This window comes from Netta rufina, assembly GCF_964035555.1.
Source record: "Netta rufina genome assembly, chromosome: 1".
NCBI classification, from domain to species: domain Eukaryota; kingdom Metazoa; phylum Chordata; class Aves; order Anseriformes; family Anatidae; genus Netta; species Netta rufina.
Genome location: NC_140123.1, coordinates 124420136 through 124430571, shown reverse-complemented (window position 1 = coordinate 124430571; position 10436 = coordinate 124420136). Strand labels below are relative to the sequence as shown.

The following is a 10436-nucleotide window of genomic DNA, read 5'->3' as shown; positions in this document are numbered from 1 at the left end:
CCTCCCAGCTCTTACTGCACCCCCAGCCTGCCTGTTGGCAGGACAGAGCAAAAGGCTGAGATGTCCTTGGCTTGGTATAAGCACTGCTCTGCAACAACTAAAACATCGGGGTGTTATCAGCACTCTTCTCATCCTAAGCCAAAACACAGCATTCCACCAGCTACTAGGAAGAAAATTAATTCTGTTCTAACTGAAACCAGGACACGTACTCAACTCACATGAGTCTGGCACGTACGCAGCTGGCTGAGAGCCAATCAGGCTCAAGGACATGATGCCCTTGAGCGATGGGGTAAGTCCCTAAGGCGGGACGGTGGCTAAAAGAAGGAGGAACTAACTGAAAAGAGCGGGAAATGTTAGCCAATCCTGAGCTTAGTTTTTGCAATATGTATGAGTTGATTACGTTCAAACTAGATAAAAGGCGACTGAGCTATCCATTAAAGTTGAAGTTCATTGTTCACTCATATTGAGCGTCTGTGTCTTCCTTCTGTCGACAACAACAAGGTGCCTGGTGACTCTTCTCAGACTACTCTAGACTTCCCTCCTCAGAACCACCCATCATTTCGGAGACGTTACCTGCCACTATGGTGCCTGGGGGCTTATCTGAAACTAAGCCTGCTACTCCAGAAGTCCAGCATATTGTTAACCAGGTGAGTTGCAACCTATCTAAAGATGAAGTCTGTGTGAAGGGTGAATGTTGTGCGAAGGCTGGGAGACCAGGTGGTGATACTGAGTGTTGAAAGTGAAGAAAATGCCCTTGCCAGGAAGTATTTTTCTCAGCGTTCTGCATGGGCACTGTGCAAGTAAGACAAACCCAAATCACTTCTGTGTTTCATCCTTGTCCATAGGCAGGCATAGTACTGGCTACCTTCACTTAATCTTTGAGTACAATCAAAAGACCAACTCTACTGTTCTTGCACTGTGGTTGCTATATTTGAAAGGAGAAGATTGTACCTGATAAGTACCAATATGCAGCTTTTAGGAAAAAATTGTTTATGAAGCCTAATTCTAACGTGATGTTAAAGAATGCTGGAGGCAACACTTGAAATAGGAAAGAATGCTGGAGATGTGGTTGTAAATTGAATTATTTCGATGGTTCTGGGTTTATTTTCTTACAGGTACGTGTTTAGAAATATGTAAATTGGAGTGGTAGAAGGGAAGGAAAAGCCTAAATAAGAACCTGCCAACAGTTGTTTTTTTTTTTCTTTTTCTTTTTACAGGTGAAGGCAGAATTTGAAAGAAGGGAAAACAGAACATTTGATATCTTTCAAGCCATAGTATATAGGGATCAGGTGGTTGCTGGAACAAACTACTTCATTAAGGTTTGTATGTGTTATAAGAGGGATTATTTTGTAGTCAAACAATATAGGTGACTTGCATAGTGGCTTATAGCAAGAAAGGGAAGCAAATGTAGACAACCTGATGGGACCAACAAGAATCAACACTATCTCTAGCTGCTTGTAAAATTCCTCTGTCACTACTCTAGAATAGAAGTATAAAAACGTAAACAACTTTCACTGTGCTTGCTGAGATGTGAATGATAGCCTTCTCAGCTCAAATTATCTAAACTAGCCGGAACTGTGCTGTCCTGTTGCCTTTGAAGGCAAAGCAGCAGATTTCATATTCCCTCTTGTGTCCTCCAGTAGTGTTTATGATGATTACTTTGAAGCCAGCCTGAGCATTTGATGGAGAGTTAGTCCATTTTTTAATTTAATGCGAGCATCCCAGATTCTTCTGACTGGTTTTGTATGCAAGCACGTGTGCTGATCCTTTGGTTCTGTGTCATCTGCTGCAGAGGTACAGCCTGCCTGTTCTTTCTTTAGTTAAAACAAACAAAGAAACAAACAGACCAACCACTTTGCAGACAAATGTAGTGCAATTCATCGTCTATTGGAAAGCCTTACCCATGGATTCCAGCAGTTTTCTGAGAAGTAACATATCAGAAATTGCAAGTCATATCTTGCAAGCAGAACTGAAGGCTTGAAAACAATTGCTTAGAGGTGGGCTGGCTTTCTGTACATAGCACAAACCCTGCATATGACTGCTCTAATATAACCTCACGTATGAGTGGATATAAGCCTGGGTAGGATGTGCTCTCTTGACAAGAGTCAGAGTTTGTTTTCTATGGAAGAGAACTGGCAGATAGGGTTTGGGGAACAGTGATTCTGCAGAGACGTAAAGAGCATTTGCTCTCAGATGCCCGTATTTAGTTGATCCCAGGAAGGACAGATAGTGCCAAACCTCCTTTCCTGAGCCCTTCCATAAAATAACTGTTACCAGTTATTTCTACATTCTGTGGGTACAAGGGAATAGTACTGACAGGCCACCTACTTGTATGGCCAGTTAGAGTCTTACTTAAACAAATGATGTTTATCCTTCCCCTGCTCCTGTGAGATGTGCCTTCGTTTTGTGGATGAGGTAGTGAGTAATGAAGAGTAACGACTCATAGGAAGGCTGCGGTAGAGCCAGAAGTCACGCCCAGTTGGATTTCTTCCCTTAGTGCTTATGGCTGACCTAGGCAATCACATGTGTAAAGTACTTGTGTGCTGTCCATGGTAAGCCAACCAAGTACTGAGTAGCCTACCTACTACTGAGGAGCCTGACCAAGCTACTCAGAAGTTAAGACTGATATGTAATCAAACTTAAAAAACGCATTTATAGCACTGGTGACTGGTGCTGTCTTTCCCAGTTTTGCAAGTGACAGGAAACACTTCTTCAATTTAGCGTTAACTGGAGTGAGCTCTTTTATACTTGGATATTTTCCACATCACTAATATTTTACCAACAAATTTACAGCTGAGATGTAATGCAGACAACGACAAACATAGTGCAACACTGCAGTCACCAGAAGGCATGTAAAGACCTCTTAAGAGCCTAAGGCATTAAACCTTCCTTTTATACCGTAGACCTCACACACTAAGAGTTGAGCGCCTGTTGTATTTGGCTCTGTATGCAGGAGATTCTGTGCAACTGTGTTGGAAATCTTTGTGAGGGCTTTGTGGAGGGGAAGGCAAGTTTATTTTAAAAATGATTTCAGCCACTCATGCTCATCCGTGCAAGCACAAAGACATGTCATGTTGTCTGTCCAGGCAGCAGCCTGTTTGCAGTAAGAAAGACAAGGGATCTTGGCTTTCAAGTTGTCATGGCATCTCTGGGGTTGTTCTTAAGAGCATGTGAAGGTTTTGGATAGATCTTTTTGTACCGTCTAGGAGCTGATATGGTGTCTGCATCTTGTCCCTCCTCTGAGCCATTAGGACTTAGGCTTTTGTCTCCTGCTCTAAATGTCCCGAGAAGTTTGAAGCTGATGGACAAGGATCTCGAAGAGCTAAATGGAATGCCATCAAAAACTTTCTCCTTTTGTTTCTTCTGGTGCTTCTACCCCCAAGAAGTCCTGATTTTCCATTAACATCTGTCTGATGTTCTTTATGTGCTTTATTACAATCTGTGATGCGTAGAGACAGAGTTCTCCATGTATTTCCTGCCACCTGTTACCTTCCAGACTTGGGCTAAGAGTCACTGCAGTAGAAGTGAAGATATGCCTAAACTTAAGCTTCTGAGAGATCTCCTTCCAAGTATGGAAGAGCACCTTTTATTAACACACATGATCCTCATTCTCCCACTGTTCTGGTTTCTAGGTCCAAATTTCTGACTCTTATACTGGCTACGCCCACTTAAGGGTGTTCCAAGCCCTTCCTCAAAAGAACCAAGGTCCCAGCCTTGTCAGTTATCAAACCGGCAAAACCAGAGATGACCCTGTGACCTCCTTCTGAGCGATGGTGGGGAATGTTTCCTGACTTCTGCAAGTTGCACGGGGATTCTGCCTGTGTCAGTAAATGCATGAGAATAAAATAAGTTTTGAAAGCTGTGTTCATCTCCTGCTTGTTGTGTCTGAGTCTTTCGCCTGTCTAAAGCTCGAGAGGGCTCTGAAATACTAGTCAGAGCTGTTTCTGCCACCTAAGATGCTGTAGCTCTAAGACAGAGTACACTCCTTTTATCTCTTCTTTCCTAGTACTGTCAGTGTTCTTAGGTGTAACAGAGCTTGGGTTTGCTCTTAGTGCATTAAACACAACGCTGCTCTTCAGAAAGAGTGAGAGAAATTTCTAGGGGAGGAATTGAGGAGCCAAATGGTGTGCCCCTCTGTAAGGGCAGCTTGACTGGTTAGGGATGGGTGAGGAAAGGCACGACCTACTCCAAGTAGCATGAAGAGGGACCTCCTGCTGCAGCAGGAAGAGCTCAGTCCTAGTACCCAGACCCTGGAGCAAAGGGTGACCATCATGATTACAGAGCATGGTTTACTGGAGATGCATGCAGCTCATTCATTTTTTGTAGAATCAGAAACCTGCAATGAGATCAATTTTCAGTTAAGCTCTGAGGGAACAAAAGAAGAAAGCAACCCCAAACCATGACAACCATATTTTTGTGTTAGCAGCTTCTTCGGTAGGTACTCTTGCATTACACCCAGTGCAATCCAAGCCAATGAGTTTGGGCTCAGATGTGAGACATTAAATGTTTCAATGGGTCTCATGCCATGCCTTGCTTGTGTTCATATTTGGTGCTGTACTGAATAGGCATGCATTAAGTCGAGCATTATCAGTGCTAGCTGACCTCTCTCACAATACCATTTGGCAATATGTTTAGCTTTTTTGAACCATATAAAATACTTCAGGATGGAGAGTTTACCAGCAACAAAAAATACCATCTCCAGAAGCACCTTATTTTAGCAAAACAAGCAGTGCATAACAGCCCTGACGTATTCCACCAATGTTCTACGTTGGGAGTGTGGGAGGACTCTTTGGGCTGATGTGAGCAAAAGAATATATGCAAAAAAGTAGTCTGAGCTCCCTGAAGCTCCCCTTAATAGTCAGGAAGCAGATCATGCTCTAAACCATTCTGGTTACATGCTCACAGAGCATTCCTGCCACAAGAGGCATAATAATGTGCATGTGTATTTTCTTCAGTGTGGAAGCAAGAATCTGCCCTGGTGTCATACACAGGTGGGCTGTTTCTTCTCAGTTCAGGATGCAGCACCACCTCTCCCAAAGTAAAATATCAAAATTTCCAACACACACATACACACACCTGACCTCCAACCCCCATCCTCCCTCCCCAAAGCCTTTGTTATTGCCTCACCCAATTAAAACAAAGTATTTCTAATTAAAACAAATATTCATGTTAACATAGATGTGGTGCTTAGTGGCACGGTTTAACAATGGAATTGGCAGTGTTAGGTTAAGGGTTGGACTAGATGAACTTAGAGGTCTTTTTCAACTGAAGTGATTCTATTATTTAGTCATTTTGAATGTGAAACAGGCTCATGGAAAAAAAACCTGAGCAAGATAGCAACTATTATTGAAAAAGCAGTACAGAAAACATAGACATGCCAGTGAAATATACCATCTAAATTTGAGAGAAGTACTTACTCTAATTAGTGCAGAAATGCTTGTAAAGTTCGAATTCCTTTCTAGGACTTCTCCTTATTATCCAGAAAAACATCAAATTTAAAAAAAAAAAAAAAAAACAACAAACAAACTCATACACCCTCTACTGGACATTATATCCTACTGCTGCAAGAGAAAAAACATGATTACCAAGGGAATGTTTCTTTCCAAAGGCTACAGTACTCCTCTTTTCCCTTGCTCTCTGAATCTTTCTGTTCAAGTCCACCTTCCGGTATTTGCCAATAAAATACACTTGAATTTAAGTATACCTTAAATCTACAGATGTATTCACCGTTGCAAAACTGTACATAAAAAGATGCATGTTTTTCTCTTGCTGCTTGCTGCAAATCCACACGTGCTAGTGTCTCTCCCCTGCAACTTCCAGACCTGGGAAGTCCACAAACACGCCTCAGGCACAGTATTCTGGTTGAGGTGCACTGTAGCCAGTGCAGGTTCTTGGGTTTGCATTAGGAAAAGATGAAAGGAGAGCTATGTGATTCCTTCAGATACTGTGCAGTAAGAGAATGGCATGAGAGAACTAGATTGTTTTTTCCAGCTTTGTTAAAAAAAAAAAAAAAAAAAAAAAAAGGTATTTTCTTGTTCTTTGTTGGAACAGGAATCAACCTTTTGCAGCCTAGGAGGAATTCCACTGCCCTGTGTCCTTTACCTTGATAAAATAGTTTGTTCCAGCAACCACCTGAGCCTTAAACTCCACTGCACTGAAGATATCAAAGGTTTTCCCTTCTCTTTCTTCTAGCTGAGGCTTCACCTTAAGGAAACATCAAGTGATTAAGACTGATGCAATACTCATGTATTTAGGACTGAAGGCTCACACTATCAGTGTTCCTGATTACCCTGAAGATCTTTTTTGTGTGTTGAAGCAAGGCCAGGAGTCTAGAGAGGCAGCACAACCAAGACAGTGATGTGGTTCCATCATCACAGACAGAGACCAAGACTGGAGACAGCCTCTACCAAAGCACTGTGTTGTTATTCTAGAAGATTTATGTTGATGTTATTTCCACTGTTAACGTCTCAGCTTCCCTTCTACCCTGTATACTTAACAACAAATGTAAAGTGGTTTCCTATGTACATCCACAAGACTTTAGGTCTTTTAAAAAGAGAAGATTTAAAACATATGTGATCTGTTCAAAAAGAAGAGGGCTGTCTTCAGTGTTAGCTCCCTCTTCAAATCACGTAACAGACAGGCCTCCAAAAGCAAGCTTGGAAAGCAACACACCTCAGATTGAGGCTTTACAACACTGGCCAGTTCTACCATCATTTAATATCTGCAATATGAAGCGTTTCAAACTGTAAATTCCTCCCCCCCCCCCCGATAAATAAAATAAAATAAAATAAAATAAAATAAAATAAAATAAAATAAAATAAAATAAAATAAAATAAAATAAAATAAAATAAAATAAAATAAAATAAAATAAAATAAAATAAAATAAAATAAACAAGTTTTCTGAGTCATCATTCCCAATTTCTACAGTGTAAAGCCTGTGCTCAGGAAGTCAGAATAACTTGCCCAGTACATCTGATAGGGAATTGAGCTCTCATATGTTGCTTGCACCTTTTCTGTCCCACACTTGTCTGCCAAGAATCTTATGGCTATACAGTAAGATTCTTGGGTAGGAAAGCAGATTATATTCTTTGTTCAAAAGGGCAATATGACATAGTCATGGAATCCCTGCTGCAAGCTTGGTGCTACCCAGAAGGCCTTCTTCATTGCACTGCATCATTATGAAGCCCTCACTCCACTCCTAGCACAAGAGTAACAGCAGTGAATAGATTTTCTCTTTTCAGGTATATTACACTTCTTCTTTGTACATGAATACATTTGCTATCCTGCCTGCATCCCAACTTGGGGAAAGTGAGCACGACTGCCACCACTCAGGTGCTGGACCAAACTCTGGTGCTTTTCTGTACACAAGAGTGGATTCTGAATGTTAGGAAGCATGGTGGAGGGCAGATGTAAGTATCCCACTGCCTCTATCCTGTCCTGTGCTCCCTAACTAACCCTAGATGCTGTGCAGGTTTGGTTTCACAGGTCTCAAAATTGCCCCAGATCAGCACATTTTGTATTTCCTCCACAAAGCTCAGCACTAGGCTCGGTTGCTACCAACAGCTCAGAGTCACATGCAGCTGTAGCTTGTTGGGGTATCATGGCAATGACTCACCACGGCGTATGACAAATGGACATCCTGACACAGTATGGAGAGCTGAGAGAGAAGTAATCCCTGAAAGACCTGATTTCAACCCACTCTGCTAATTCGTGATCAAGGTCCAGATCTGGGGATCCCGGTGGGCAGTACACTAAGCATGAACCAGCAGCGTGCCCTGGTAGTAATGACGGCTAACAGCACACTGGGCTGCATCAGCAGGAGTCGAGGCAGAAGAGAGAGTAAAGTGATTATTGCCCTTTACTTGGCACTCGTCAGAGCACATTGAGAACTCTTTAAGATCTCCCCGGAGCCTTCTCTTCTCCAGGCTGAACAATCCCAATTCCTTCTGTCTGTCTTCATAGGAGAGGTGCTCCAGCCCCTTGATCATCTTTGTGGCCTAGAACATGGTTGGCTTTCTGGGCTGCAGGTGCACATGTGCTGTCTGTGAGGTGGGATGTTTTGTGATGGGATGTAAGTGGCACTGGTGTAGCTGTGGGCCATGCTAAACGAGTGCAGATAAAATGGTCTCTGTGTCTAGTGACCCCTTTCCATTCTGGGATCTTGCTTAGTCTGTGACTGAATGCTCTTTCAACTTTGCCATCAAGGTAGTCACAACATTACTGGGCCTCTTGATGTCACGTGTATCAAATACTGGAGCCAACAAATACCTGGATTTCATCCCTTTTCTGGTTGAAACTTTGTTTCTGCAAGTAAAAGCACTTTAACGAGAAGCTTAGCTGATATCCTTGCTGAGTCTTGATCTCGTGCAGGTAGTCATGTCTTATCACTCACTGTGCAACCTTCAGACCGACCCACTTCTTTAGATGTCCCAGTCACTTCTATTGAGACAGTTTCATTTCTTGTTTACAAATTACTCATAAATACCTAATCCTAGGGTTTGGATTCTTTTGTTGTTATTGTTGTTACTGTACCGGTATTTTTACTGACTATAGTTTCTGTTTACTACTTAAAATTGTTTACATCGGACCAGAGTAGAGACACAGTCAAGGTCGTCAATGTTCTGCAAGAGATTGTGGAGTAATTGCCTAAAGTGACTAGGAAGATTAAACTAATATTCACATTTTAAAGACAATGTCCAGCATTGAAGAAGCTTTCAGGGTGGAGTGTAGCTGCATTACCAAAGTGTTCCGTAGGCCTCTAACCTTAGATGTTGTTGCACTAGGGGAAGCTGGTGTGCTGCCTGTAAGAGGAACTGTACGGAGGGTGGAGTAGAGTGGAGTGGAGACATCACGGCCAGGCTCCGTGTTAAGATGGGAACTCAAAGGTACAAGGGAACTGATAAGCTGCATATTTGCTACCCTGGGCCAATGGCCTGCCATGTTTTTGACAAAATGCTGTCCTTTTGGTGAACTTTGCTCATTATAATATCATTATAACACCAAAACACACCTCCATCCCCAAAGCTACCCACCTCCAAGGCGCGACCACTCCGCACTGAGCATGTGCTCTGTTTTCTTTATTTCTTGGAGCCTATAACTTTAAACAAAATTGAGAAAATTTAGCACCAATCATAAGAAAGGTGTGTATGACTAGAGTCACTCAATCTCCACCTAGAAGACAGAAAGTAATATAAATTGGATGAAGAGAGAGGGGATGTTAGGGAAGATAGCATCCTGACTTCTGGGACCAGTTGACGGGCTGAGCCCCTCTTCCCCCCTCCCACAATTGGGACACCTTTGGGTGAGATTTGAACACTTGGTTATAGTGGGTGTCTCTGCAGAAACATAGAAATCTCTGTAGGGTCTTTGTACCTTTTTAACGCATGAATTGCCAGGCTGTGTATTTCATGCATGTTAGCTTGCTTTTGCAGACAGTAAATCATCGCTGGCAATCCAAAGAACCTGTGTACCTCTTGCTGTGATAAATTGCACTGAATTGCATTGTTCCTAGCTGTGACAGTTCTCACTGAATGTGACTGTTAAGGATGTGTTACATTGTTGGTGAATCCATGACCGTGATAGTTCGGTACTCTGAATTCAACCGGATTCACATTGGTTATTTTGTTATTGGTGAATCTGTGACTGTGATGGTTTGGTACCCTGAATATGACCAGACCCATAATGGGTAATTGTCTACACCTCTTAACGCGACAGAGCTGTAATGAGCATGGCTGTTCTTTTCAAAGCAACGTTCCAAATGCTGTTTAATTCCATCCAGAGCTTAATGGAGAGAGGTTTAGACTGCCTTAGATAGCCCGTTGCCACTGATGAACAAATCTGTGAGTTGTCAGCATTTCAAAGCGACTTCATGAGCTGTGTGTGCAAGAGAGCACTGCATCCTGGTGTTAGATGTATCACTGCATTTTGAGACAGCCGTTAATACATCTGTTGAAAGACAATGGGCTAATATTCATGTGTAAACTTCAGTGCCAGCTGAATGGTTAAGGTTGTCTTCCCTTCCCTTCTGCACAACTCTGCGTTCTGGGGGAAGAAAAAGGTTCTTGTGCTTTGAAGACAAAACCCAACAAACCCAGAAGTGTGGAATGACTTCCACACATTATTAAAGTCTTTAGTTTCACTCCTACAGTCTACCTGAGATTATAACCTGACTTGTCTTTGTACTAAGTGCGTTTCTTAGTAATCTGAAGCAAGAGTTCTCCAGAGGGGTTGTGTTGCTTCGGGAACCGTATCAGAATACCTTCCAAGGGCATTAGTGAGATCTGCATCCTGGTGAGTGGAGAAATTTCTAAACTGGCTTTGTTTAGCCCAGGTGCTGTGCTGTTATTGGATGTACTCTGTGACTTGTGGCCTCAGTGTGGTGAGCTGGTCTCCCAGTTATCTAGCTCATCTGTCTTGCTGTGTGAATGAGACATGTG

At 42.4% G+C, this 10436-nt stretch overlaps 1 protein-coding gene across 1 annotated transcript; it reads left to right on the top strand.

Moving 5' to 3' along the window:
- Window positions 1-581: 581 nt before the first annotated feature.
- LOC311215411 (cystatin-A-like) lies at window positions 582-3767 on the top strand (the record flags this gene model as incomplete). Its single annotated transcript, XM_084296549.1, has 3 exons — window positions 582-647; window positions 1218-1319; window positions 3633-3767. The coding sequence occupies 3 exons, from the start codon at window positions 582-584 to the stop codon at window positions 3765-3767; spliced, it is 303 nt and encodes a 100-aa protein (XP_084152675.1).
- Between the last annotated feature and the right edge of the window lie 6669 nt (window positions 3768-10436).